General features: G+C 35.0%; 1 protein-coding gene across 2 annotated transcripts in view; it reads right to left on the bottom strand.

Moving 5' to 3' along the window:
* Positions 1 to 285: 285 nt before the first annotated feature.
* The window catches only part of LOC137641563 (axoneme-associated protein mst101(2)-like), a 21,518-nt gene continuing 8,940 nt past the window's right edge, over positions 286 to 12,863 (bottom strand). Inside the window, exons 3-8 of one of the 2 annotated variants that reach the window (XM_068374250.1) lie at positions 11,655 to 11,809; positions 10,755 to 10,898; positions 9,104 to 9,256; positions 5,795 to 8,788; positions 2,281 to 2,563; positions 286 to 975 (exon numbers count right to left, since the gene is read on the bottom strand). In XM_068374250.1, coding sequence (XP_068230351.1) covers positions 590 to 975; positions 2,281 to 2,563; positions 5,795 to 8,788; positions 9,104 to 9,256; positions 10,755 to 10,898; positions 11,655 to 11,809 — 4,115 coding nt within the window. In that variant the 3' untranslated portion in view covers positions 286 to 589. Of the gene's footprint in view, positions 1,573 to 2,280; positions 2,564 to 5,794; positions 8,789 to 9,103; positions 9,257 to 10,754; positions 10,899 to 11,654; positions 11,810 to 12,863 lie in introns of both variants that reach the window. The other variant, XM_068374251.1, reaches the window with a different exon arrangement.

The following is a 12,863-nucleotide window of genomic DNA, read 5'->3' as shown; positions in this document are numbered from 1 at the left end:
TTTCCGTTTCCCTTCCTCACTGGGCCATTTTCCCTGTTAGGGCCCCTAGGCTTATAGCATCCTGTTTTTCCAACTAGGGTTGTAGCTTAGCAAATAATAATATTAATAATAAAAGGCTCTCGGGTTATCATTGTTGTCCATTACCATAGCTTGGGATAGAGCAATTTATTTCTATCTACTGCTTGCCGACGATTTAACTAATGGGGTTGCCACAGTGATTGCCCAATTATCATGTAACCGTATAGATTTCTAAAGTAGGGGAAAAGGAAACCAAAAAGATTAAAGAAATTTTTGTTATTTAATTTATGAGAAATCTACATTGGGGTTTGAATATAGGATAGATAATGCTGCATATGATTTAGAAAAGAAAATCATTGCTGCTATATGGCATGACGATACATGGAAAATGACAATGAATCTACTCACTCGGTGACTGATATGAAATCAACAAAAGATGAATCTTTAAACAGATCTATCGTGAATCTTTTTGAAAAAATAATATATATTTTTTTTATCTTTTGTTTTATTTCTGATTCAAGCGAGACAATCATTACACTTTCCCTCTTAGAGATGGGAGAATGCCGCCCTGTCACGTAAACTTGCCAAAGTTGCCGAAGCTATCAAAGCTGTGTGCTTGTAGAGGCTGGAATCCGTAATGGACGCTGACAGGAGATGTGCCTACAAAGGAGGCCGTTGGCTGGAACGAGGATGCTGCGACTGGAGGTGCTTGTGGGGCCACCAATTTTGGCGAAGGATAGAAGCCATAGGATGCGGAGGCCTTTGGACTGGAAGCTTGTGGAGCCGGAACATAGACATGGGCAGGGCCAGGAGCTGGGTAGACTTTGGCCGGGATAGATGCAGGATAAGCTGGGGCAGGATAGACAGGTACAGGGCCATCATGCTTGGCAATTGTTGACACAGGTTGGACGTTGGAGTGAGATCCGTAGCCTCCGTGATCATGATGGCCATAACCACCTGCATTTTTTAATTGAAATTAGGTTTCAGGGAAATGGACAATCATAAAAAAAATCATAAGGAATATCTAAAACAAATAAGTTGAGAACATAAGAGTTAAAGAGAACCAGATAGGTTGCAAGGGTGTCAGGTATCAGGGCATTTGTAAATAAAGCCAACCTGGCTGTTACAGTAACAGTCACAGATTATAAGATTAGTTGCAGAATGTACGATGAATACATAGTCTGTCAATTCATCAGAAAATAAGGAAAAATTATTAGATAAAGTTAGTCGTTCAACTAAAGCAAAAAAAAAAAGTACGTTGTTTTTCAAGATAAAAGGAAAAGTATTAAAAAGACTGCATAGCATCATTGAAAACTGAAAATATTAATGCACACCTAACGTTTTCAATGCTGAGCATTTGTTAAGTGGCCAAGGAATGTTTTATCATAGGACAATCCCCGGAAAAGTTAATACAGCATTCAAACGAGTCTTTTTTTTTTTATCAGAAATAAGGGATTGGGTAAGAGTAAAAAGGTGGAGGCACAAAAGGAGCACAGTAATCTCGGCGATAACAGTAAACTGGCATTCTTGGAGCAGGGGCTGGGTACATGTACCCTGTGTAGAAGAAAGTGAAAAATTATTAACATGTAATAGATTCATTATGTATAAAAGTGATATTCAAGGGATAGAGAGATAAGAACTTTTCTTCGAGAGAAAATTAACCAAACTTACAACAGTTTCTTTTTATGGAAATTGAATTTGAAACAGTACAGTATTTGCAATAGTGCAGTTAAGTGCTAATTTTATTTCAGGATGTTACTATTATTAATATATTGATAAAATTTGTATATATCCAAATATATATACATGTATATATAAGTTTGTGTGTTCATATGGATTTGCAGCTTACGTATATTGTAATTGTTTATATATATCATACATGCAATAAGTGTAGAATTTGTTCTCATAATACTTAGTAAATACACACACACACACACACACACACACACATATATATATATATATATATATATATATAATATACATATATCTATGTACACACACACACACATATATATATATATATATATATATATATATATATACACACACACATATATATATATATATATATATATATATATATATATATATATATATATATGTATGTATATACATATATATATGTATATATATATATATATATATATATATATATATATATATATATATATATATGTATATATATTTATATATATATTGAGATTTTGAAACATGGTTTTTGCTAGTAACAAATGATAACAGTGCTAATTTAAATCTTACCATGACCATGGTGGTCGTCGTGTCCATATCCATGCCCATGGTGATCGTGTCCATATCCATGGCCATGTCCATGATCGTCATGGCCATACCCATGATGGTCACCATGTCCCTTGGAATCCTCGTGGCCGTAGTCCCCTTTATATCCTCCCTTTTTACCGTAGGAACTCTTGTCACCGTAATGGCCCTTGTGGTCATAATGACCTTTGTGGCCCTTATGGTCGTCATGGTATTTCCCTTTCTCATGATGACCCTTCTTGCCGTGCTTGTCGTGGTATTTTCCTCCCTAGGGAATAAGAGAAAAGTGCATTGTGGGCATTACTGCGATTAGTGTTCTAATTCAGCTCCCTTCCATAATTTGGCTAATGGTTGGGGAAACTCTTCAGTTGTCTAGCCGAAATATTTACTGACTTTTTAGGTTCTATAAATTGTTTTGCAGAAGTCAATTTCTTATTGATGGTTTGATTTTGCATCACATATAAAAATCTGCTTACAATGATTATCCATAAATATGTTAATGAGTTAAGGACAGTACTTATGTGTATTGATATATATATATATATATATATATATATATATATATATATATATATATATATATATATATATATATATATACTCATTCATTTATTTTTATATATGTAATATGATATAAAAATGGGTTTTAGATGAATAAGAACCAAAATAAGAATCATGATATGTGAGCATCCAAGAATGATAAAAAGGGAATTATTATTGTAAAGTCATGCATAACTTGAATGGAATTAGTTGACCTTTTTTTAGTTATAAGTAATATGAAATATCTAAAAGTAGTAATATAAACCACAAAAATGTAGTTTATAAAGAAACGAAGATGGAACGCACAAGAAAAAAAAAATTCTAATGACATATTTATCTTATTTTAGATTAAACCGGTGTTGTTTGCTTGGATATATGGATATACATCATGAATACCATGCAAGAAATAATTATATTTCCTAATCATAAGATTAGTTGTATGCCCGATGAAACTATGCGCCCCATAGTCATTGCCTTAAAAGAAAATTTCGAAAAATTTTACATTTGAGAACCCTGCCGTCTCAATCTTCATTTATCTTCTTTCCAATCAGCAAAAAGAAGAAGTCTACTTAGCATCCTGGCGAGCAAACTATCCAACCGTTCCTTTTGCTTATTACTGACGGGATTGCGGATTGGAGTTCGTCTTCTTACGAAAATGTTGCTCTTGCTTGGACCATCTTTTTTTTTTTTTTATTTCTTATACTTTCCAAAGAAATGAGGTAACAGTTTGCTCAAGTAATGAATCTGGTCTTTCGTCTTTTTTTAAAAGCGTAAAGTCAATATTTTCGGAACCATAAGAGCGAGGTTTTTTTTTTAGTGAATAGATAATTTTGTTTGCGGAATGCTTTTTTTTTTTTTTTTTGGCCCTGCTAGGGTTCATTGCATGACCCAAGTTTTAAGTGAGCAGTAATCTGTGGGTTGAGTGAATCTTTAAATGACTTTGCCTGAAATCAGAAGATTGGTTGAAAGTTAATAAACGATGGATGAAAATGTTTGTGTATTTTTCATGAAACAAAAATAATTAGTAAGATTTGTTGTGTATTGGACAATTCTCTCAATAAAGCATGATTCTTTGACACACTTGATGCAAAATATGATTTCATAAACAAAGCAGGATGATTATTTCCAGCAAGAGTGTTAATCAATCAGTTAGAGTATTTTCTCATGACTGGAATGAAAACCAACAGAAAGAGGATTACATGAAAATCAGATCTTTAATTTCAATGTAAAAAAGAAAGTAGCTAATTTGCTGTACAAGGAAAAGAAATCCTCACCCAACCACCTCATCCCCGCCCCCACAGATAAAATAAAAAAAGTTTAAAGGTCACTCATGAATGGCAGAGCCAGGGGACAGTAACATTGCCCTATCAAGTAGGAAAATACCCTAGAGACTGACCAGATATAGATATGAACAGCACCCAAGCCCCCTCTCCATCCAAGTTAGGACCACGGAGGGCAAGACAATGGCTGCTGATGACTCAGCAGATAGACCTACAGGCTCCCCCAAACCCCATCCCCAAGCTTTAGCTCACAAGGATTGAGAGGTTGTAGCGATCCAAAGGATTTATCAAGTTAGAGCGGGACTCGAATCCCAGTCTGGCGATCACCAGTCAGGGACGTTACCACAACGGCCACCATAATCCTAAAGCAAATATTTTCAACTTCCAAATTGTGTGTGAGCAAAAATACTTAATTGTTATGATTAGAAGGGACTGGATGTGGGCCATTCAGCAATGCCAGAGAACGTATTATGTAAAACCCTATTAAATAGGGGGGGGGGGGGTTGGAGGGGGCGTAGGATGGAGGGCGGGAGGTTGCAGTTGAGGATTCATTGATCGTTTGACTCAAGGTTGAAGTATTTCGAGAAGATGGGGGAATATTTCCAAGATTAAGAGGGCTTTCTACAAGTCCCATTCATTTTGGAATGCTTTTAGCCATATTCAATCTGTTTGTAAGGATAAATTTCCTTATAGAATAAATGATATATGAGAATTATATGTTCATTTCTTCCCTTTCTTTTTCTTCTTTTGCTAATAATAATGATAATAATAATAATAATAATAATGAAAATAATAATAATAATAATAATGGTTATTATTATTATTATTATTTTCATTATTATTATTATTATTATTATTATTATCATGTTTGGAAGTAGCTATGACGGTCGTTTTTTGATAGAAAAATTTAATGGTAATGTTGGTGATAACTATAATTATTCTTCTTATTATAATCATTAATATTTTTTCTTATTATTTTTAAAGAGTGTACGTTTTTTATAACATCTATTCATATTCCTTATATTAAAAGATTCTAGTTGGGCACGTATGTTCATGCGTTTGTATGTCTTTTAAAGCTTCATTTACGGTTTATCTAATTTTCATTATTTTTCAGTTTCTTTGCCATATGTCTAATTATTTTTCAAGGTTAAGTCTCGTTTCAAAAACTTTTTCTGTGACACATGAACATTTTATCATGTCACGGTTTGGCTCTCTCTCTCTCTCTCTCTCTCTCTCTCTCTCTCTCTCTCTCTCTCTCTCTCTCTCTCTCTCTCTCTCTCTCTCCATCGCCTGTCACTTCTTCTTTATAAGATTTTTCAAAAATGTCTTTGACAAGTTTTTCTCAAAATCCTGTAATAGAATGAATTTAGTAAAAAAAAATTATTTCGTTTGCATTATCAACTGCCATTTGTATCACGACAAACCCTGGCGTAGGAAGTACACGGTAATGAACTGTTAAAAATAGACATCATAATAACATATTAATAAATGCAAATTGGCACAAGATCATGTTAAATGAAGAAACGTCTTCATGAATAGGGGTACATATAAATGAGTATCAAATCAGAATATTAATAGATACCAAATGACGTCAGTGGGAACGAAGATTCAAAATATCAAACACAACGAAGGTCGGATGCACTTGTGAAGAACCTTTTGGTTCTCTCATGCTTTTTTACCTGTCTATATATACGCCTGGCTCGTCTCCATCTTGTCTTGCAGCGCTCCTTTTCTTTGCTGGGGTGTCTATTTTGTTTTCTAAATTGTCTCTTAGCGCGAAGTGCTCTAGCTCTTTCCTGTTTTCTCCGACGGTAAGCCCTTTCTTTTCTCTTGTTGCTTTTTATCTTGGCCCTGCAATGCTTGACGTGCTTTTCCAGCTTAAGCAGTGAATGCTTATCACAAGGAAAGATTTCCGTGTCAGTAAGTTTACCCCGTTTTCGTTGAATTTGTTTAGATAGTTTGATTGAAAGGACGGCGAGGGACTTGTATTTCTTTTTGTCTTTATTAGAGGCCCTCTTAAGAAAAGTGTTCTGACAGTTATTCAGGAAATTTCTTATCTTTACAAAAGTTTCCTTCTTGCATACTTTGTTTTCTGAGCCCTTATAGGTTTGCCGAATTGCTTTAGAACAACTCTTAAGATACTTTGGAACTTTTCTCAAGTCGCGGATCTTACACACTTTCGATTTTCGAGCTTCGATTTGTTGTTTCTTCCCTTTAGGTTGTGGCTTTATTCCTCTCCTTGATAAAGAGATGAGTTCTTGGTACTGTTTCCTGTCAGATTTGGATGTTTTCTTTAAGAATTCTCCTCTACACGATAGCAGGAATTTCTTAATTTTATTCAATTTTTCTTTTCCACAGGCACTTGCTCTTTGGGTCTTTCTCTTTCTACCTTTCGACATGGCCTTGGCAACACATCCTGTAAGGTACTTTTTAACCTTTTTCAAGACTGGAACCTTGCACTGTGGTTTTTTTAAGGTCCCCCTCCTCTTCTGCTTCCTGCGACTAACTCTTTGTTCCTTCCTTTGTTTCTTTTGACTAACTCTTGGCTCCTTTATTTTCTTCTTGTGACTGACTCTAGGCTTTATCTTTCTTGACATTCTCTTAGAAAGAGTTGTTAGCTGAGTATATTTTTTCTTATCCCGCAGAGAAGCATTTTTGGTTAATGCTCCTTTGCAAGATCTCATAAACATATGTACCTTTGCTAGCCTCTTTGGTTTGCAATCTTTAGATGTGGCACATTTACTGAGGTATCCGGGGATTTTTCTCAGATCCTTAATAGAACATTTATTTCTTAAGTTTTCTTTCTTATGTTTCTTAGGTTTAAAAGTTACTGGCTTATTCAAACTTAATTTCTCTGATACATCCATAAGTTTTCTGTATCTGCTCCTATCCCGGCGAGATGCAGTACTGGTGAAGGGGATTTCACACATAAATAGAAACTTAAACACCTTCGATAGTTGCTTTTTCCTGCAGGTGTTTGTTTCTGCACATTCACTTAGGTACTTCGGGACTCTTCTGAGATCCTTTAGGTCACAGCGTATCTCTTTGTCTCTTCTGTTTTGCTCTTCCTTCTTCATAGCCTCCCTGTATCTTCCTTTATCTACTAACTCTAGGGACCAGCGCAGAAATTTAGCATACTTCCCTCTATCTTTTGGGGAAGCTGCTATGGTAAAAAAATCTTCGCAAAGACCAAGGAATTGTTGAAGTTTCAGTAGCCGTTTGATTTTACAATCCCTTGACTTATAACAGTCTCTTAGATATTTTGGAATTTTTCTTAGAACATGAATTTTACAGACGGATTCTATGTGTTTTCTCTCTTCAACGGTCTCTTCTCTCCACTGCTCTATGTTTTCTCTGGTACTGAGCATCTCTGCCTTGATGGCGAGTTCATTATACTTACTTCGCTCCCTATTGGATGCTGATTGTAAGAAGAAAATTTCACAGTCCACGAGAAATTGGTAAACTTTTGATAGCTGATCAATGTCGCATGACTTAGACTGATTGCAAGACCTTAGATATCTGGGTATTTTCCTCAGGTCCTTGATTTTACATTGTGTTTGGCTGTCCTCTTCACTTTCTATTATTTCTGGCTCACTTTGTTTACCAGGTTCCATTCCGATAGTTTCAGAGATTGAAATGAGATTAATATATTTATTTCTGTCCCTTTCCGATGCCTCTCCCAAGAAAAAGCTTTCACACCCTAACAAATACCTGTTTATTTTCTGAAGATGTTCAGACTGGCAGATCTTGATCCCATATTTACTTTTAGATTTCTTTCCCTCCATTAACTTTTTGCATCCGTTCAGATATTTTTGTGCTTCTCTTAGATCTCCAATCTGACAGTCATCCTCTGGTTGTGGTTGCTCCTCATAACTAGTACTTTCTGTCTCCTCTCCTTGTATCATAGCTGAAGCCATCGAAAGAAGAGTATTATATTGCCTCTTGTCTCGTTTGGAAGCCTTAGACAGGAAAAATATTTCACAGGTAGATAGATATTCCAGGGATTTCTGGTAATTCGCGAGCTCGCAAGAGGGTCGTCCACTCCAAGGTTCCTTATGAGAATGACAGTCTTCTAGGTAGATTTTCATTTGTCTTAAATCCATAATAGTACAGACTTCAGCTGCATATTCAGTCTCCTGATACATTTCTTCATCCTCAATTATATTATTCCTCATGTCTAGTTTCTTTGCTATGACCTTGAGTTTTCTGTATTGTCTCTTATCTCCCCTGGAGGCTTTAGCCAGAAAAGGCATCTGGCAGAAATTTAGATATTTTTTGATTTGGCTCAAGTCTTCCTCACTACAGGGCGGAGCACCATCTTCTGGTGGTCCTACGTCGCCAGAATGCTTAACGCAATACATCAAGTATCTGCGTATCTTCCTAAGATCATGGACTTGGCACTGTTGGTCGTAGAAACTCTTTCGCTGTGACCTGGATCTTCCCCTTGAACTTCTATCAAGAAGAATGCGTCCAGCATACCTCATGACTCCACTTAAGTCCTCTTTTGTTTCTTGGGGTACAGTGGATCCTGTTTCTTCATATATTTCGTCTTTTGCGTTCGAAGGAATGTCGTTTATTCTTTCCATGGCAGCTTTTACCCTTGAGATAAGTAAGGAATTTTCAATTTGCTCCTGACTGTGGGCCTTACTGGAATATATATCACCTGTATCTCCCTAATGGAAAGTGAGAGAAAATGTAAACTACACTAATGCTAAAAGTGATTAGTTTCCCTCATCACTTCAGGTATGGGTAACAAGAGCAACCATAGTAATGAGTAATATAACTGGCAATAATAAAGAAAAGGTAGTTGTATGAGAGGAAATACGTCAGGTGAGCATGAAATATAGTAGTCAGTATCATATTAATTTGATGGAAATAAGAAAAGTTTATTTTTGACAATGATGTAAAAATAATAGGCGAAAAGTAGATATTCATAAATCACCATAATGAAAAGGTAAATATAATGGTAAGGGCATTCCTAGCATTACCTTATACTCTCCTCCCTTGAAATCCTTTCCCTTGTTGGACTTGAAGTAGCTGTCGTAATCATCATATTTGTCATGGTACTTTTTCTTGTCATGGTCGTCATAATACTTTTTCTGCTGGTGATATTCCTCCTTGTGGTACACGTTCTTGAAGCCCTGGATATTAGGTAGAGAATCTTTTAAATACTTGTTTAAGTTTCTGTTTTTATAATAAAAAAATAATCTTTATTACTTCTATGACAAGATACGATCTTGATCAATACAGTCAAGACAAGTTAAATATGACCTTTCTCTCTTTTTTTCTTTTAATCTGGAAAAGTAAGTTATACTTTGGAAATCGTTATAAAACTTACTTCCTACGTAACAATTGTGTAATACGAAGGAAACATCTTGATATTATCTAAGCTTTTGCACAATGTATACGGAGGCTATTGAGAAGGCCTGACTGTGCTTTACAGTACATAGTGTGTAATCTTAATTGCATTTATACACACACATGTAAAAAAAAATATATATATATATATATATATATATATATATATATATATATATATATATATATATATATATAAACACTGCATGTTTACATCTATACAGTATATACACACATATATACGTATAATTAAAAACTTATATAAAATTCAACGCTTACCTCTTAGCTTCCTCAAATTAACTGCTTCATGCATAAATCGGAAGCCTCATCAGTGATACATCAAACACCTCTTATTCACTGCGCCATCAATTTCTTTGTTACAAACAATCTCCTGCTGCTTGGAAATCAAGATCTGTTTTTCCCGTACCTCTTTCGCTCTTTAGGTTTTAATTTCTTCTTCCGAACACTTGAATAATAAACCCTTTACACCAAACTATCACACTTGATTCTTTCCATACAAACATATCACCCGAAAATATTCTGATCAATATTTTTCGTATTCCAACCATTTCATGATTTAAACTATATCAACCCTCTCGCTATTTCTGTTCTTGACCTAAATAGAATATGCAAACAGATAATCTCTGCGGCTTCAATTTTCTTCCTTTCCTTTCGTTCAACATCCTCACGTTTCCTAGATTTCCACTTGAGGATCCATATACATTCCAAGTTTTCCCAATCTTTTAAAAACCCTTCATTACTGTCCTTTCTTCATCCACCATCCATATTAACAATAATTACTTCATTTTCCGGATTTCCATTAACCCCAAACCCTACTTTGAATCCCATTTTCTCGCAACTTTGATTTCACCAAGCACTCTGAAACCCTTTCACTAGTTTCTACAGATTCCATTTTATTGCTAATCAGTTACCCATCAACTGAAAACGTCAGCTATTCTCCATATTCTATCCATGACCCATTTTGTTCCCTTGCATCCAAAATCTTCTCATTGTGCCATTCATAAAGATTATAAGATCTCATCACACAATTATAATTATGTTCACACCACTTTGTATTTGTGATATTCAATTTTGAGGAAATTATACGAATGTCTTAAGTTCACAAAGTTTTGGGAGTAAACTTAAAAACCATTTTGCTAACTATTATGTTCTGGGAACTGACATTTAGGCACGAAAATTTCGAAAGTTCAGTCAGTGCTTTTCAGAAGAAGTTCAAGCTAACGTGGGAATTCAAAGACAAAAGGTTGGGAGTGACCTTACCTTATCTTTATGACCCTTATTATGATGACCCTTGGAGCCATAGTGGTGACCTTTCTTTCCCTTTTTGCCCTTGTGTTCGTCACCATAGTATTTGTGTTTGTCCTCGTGGCCTTTGTAATGTTTGCCGCCTTTGTCATGGTAACCCTGATAAAGAGAGATTTTTAATGTATTTCAAATCCTTTCAGAAAATGGGGTTTCTTACAAGATATGAAAATATAGATGCAAAGAAGAGTATTAAAATTCAGGAATTTAGTTTTATGAATCCTAAATATATTACGTATTAGTTTATCTTAGATGTTTCTAAAACCCTCGTATTATGCTAATAAATATTTTAATCTTGTTTTGATTTGAGAAAAATCCACAAATGAGTCCCTAACAGAGACGTATCATTTAAAAAAATTTCCAAGTCTAACCAAAAATCAGCAGTTTAAAGGTTTGAAAGCCACTCATGAATGGCAGAGGCAAGGGACAGTGACATTGCCCATACAAGCAGGACAATGCCTAGGCACTGACCATATATATACATATAATCAGCTCCTAAGCCCCCTCTCCACCCAAGCTAGTAGTGAAATATCTATTGAATAAGGGGCAATAAGAATTCCACATTTTTCATAAGTACATGTAAAAAAAAGTAGTTTAGATATTTGGTTAGGAATAAGACGAGAAGTAAGATTTGTATATTAAGATTAATAGAGAATACTATATTTATTTACGATGACTGTTCTTTCTCTATCTATCTCATACTTGCTTAATAACATAGGATAAAAGGTAGACTTTCTCTCTCTCTCTTTTTTTTTTTAATTTCTTTTCCCTTTGAGAGACCATGCCATACAAAGAGCCCTTATACTTCTAAACAAGGACAATAAGTAACGAGAATATCTTGCCTCGCAATATACTCACTTTCTTATGATCCTTGCCGTAGTCTCCATGGTGCTTCTTCTTGTGCCCCTTCTCCGCCTTGTGTCCCTTTTCCCCTTTGTAGCTCTCCTTGTCGTGGTATCCACTTTTGTGTCCTTTGTGCCCTTTGTGATGCTTCCCATATCCTTTGCCGTGACCTGGGGAAGGGGAGGGTTTGTGAAAAGGCTTCTGACGCAGTCAAGTGTGAACAAAACTAGCAGGAGCTTCCTTTGTTTAACACGGATTGCTTTATTGGAATAGTACTGCTTATTCAGTAGTTGCTGTTATCCACCTCAATTAATGTGAAATTAAGAATCTGTCACTCTTAACAAATCTTGAGCAAATTATTGTTGTTTTGCAATTGTGTGAGGCTGAAATTCTGTGAAACATGAACCATTAATGAACTATGTACAGTAGCATCTTTTGTCAATTTAGTAATTTCCTAAGAAAAGAAAAATAGTGATCTATCTATATCTATAAATAATTTACACGTGTATACACGCAGTTATAGGGATGGCGATGACTTTGGATGGTGAATTTCAGAGAAGTAGTCATAAGGGCTATGTAGTGTCATATTTATCAGTAAATTGATATAATGATAAACTCAACTCGTGTTTACATCCTGAATATCTGAAAACGCTAATTTCGTCTCATATTTACTTCACTAGTAAATAGAATTATAAAATCATCACTTATATACTTAATAAATCAATAAAACTTGCATAACATATTTAAAAGCAAAAAAAAAAAAAAAAAAAAAAAAAGATTAAATCAGTACAGTGATGGATAAAGCTCGAAAATTCGTCACTGACGTGTTAGCACTAGTGAATTCATTGTTCTCAGATTTAAGGTCTAGAGTCCATGTATGAACTGCAAACAGTAACTGCACTCTCAGTTATCTATTGTTACTCAATCGATAAAATCATGTCAAGGTTTCCTGAACATCACTCTTTGGTATTATTCTAAGAGCATGATAAGCCCTATTGTAAACTTTTAGCATGTCTGGCATAGGATAACCTCCCCAGGAAACTATGACATTAAATGTATTGTAAGTTACTCTGGAAAGCCCAAAGATATAGTTGCGTCAGACAGGCCCCTTTGGAGAACATTGTAATATATATCTTAAAATTCTAAATCCTCCATTGATGAACAATGCTTCTTATACCTAGGTTAATGGCATCATTAACTGAAAGTTTTAATGGCGGTATGATA

This window comes from Palaemon carinicauda, chromosome 5, assembly GCF_036898095.1.
Source record: "Palaemon carinicauda isolate YSFRI2023 chromosome 5, ASM3689809v2, whole genome shotgun sequence".
NCBI classification, from domain to species: domain Eukaryota; kingdom Metazoa; phylum Arthropoda; class Malacostraca; order Decapoda; family Palaemonidae; genus Palaemon; species Palaemon carinicauda.
Note: the sequence above shows the minus strand (reverse complement) of the source record. Positions and strands in the feature narration are given on the sequence as shown.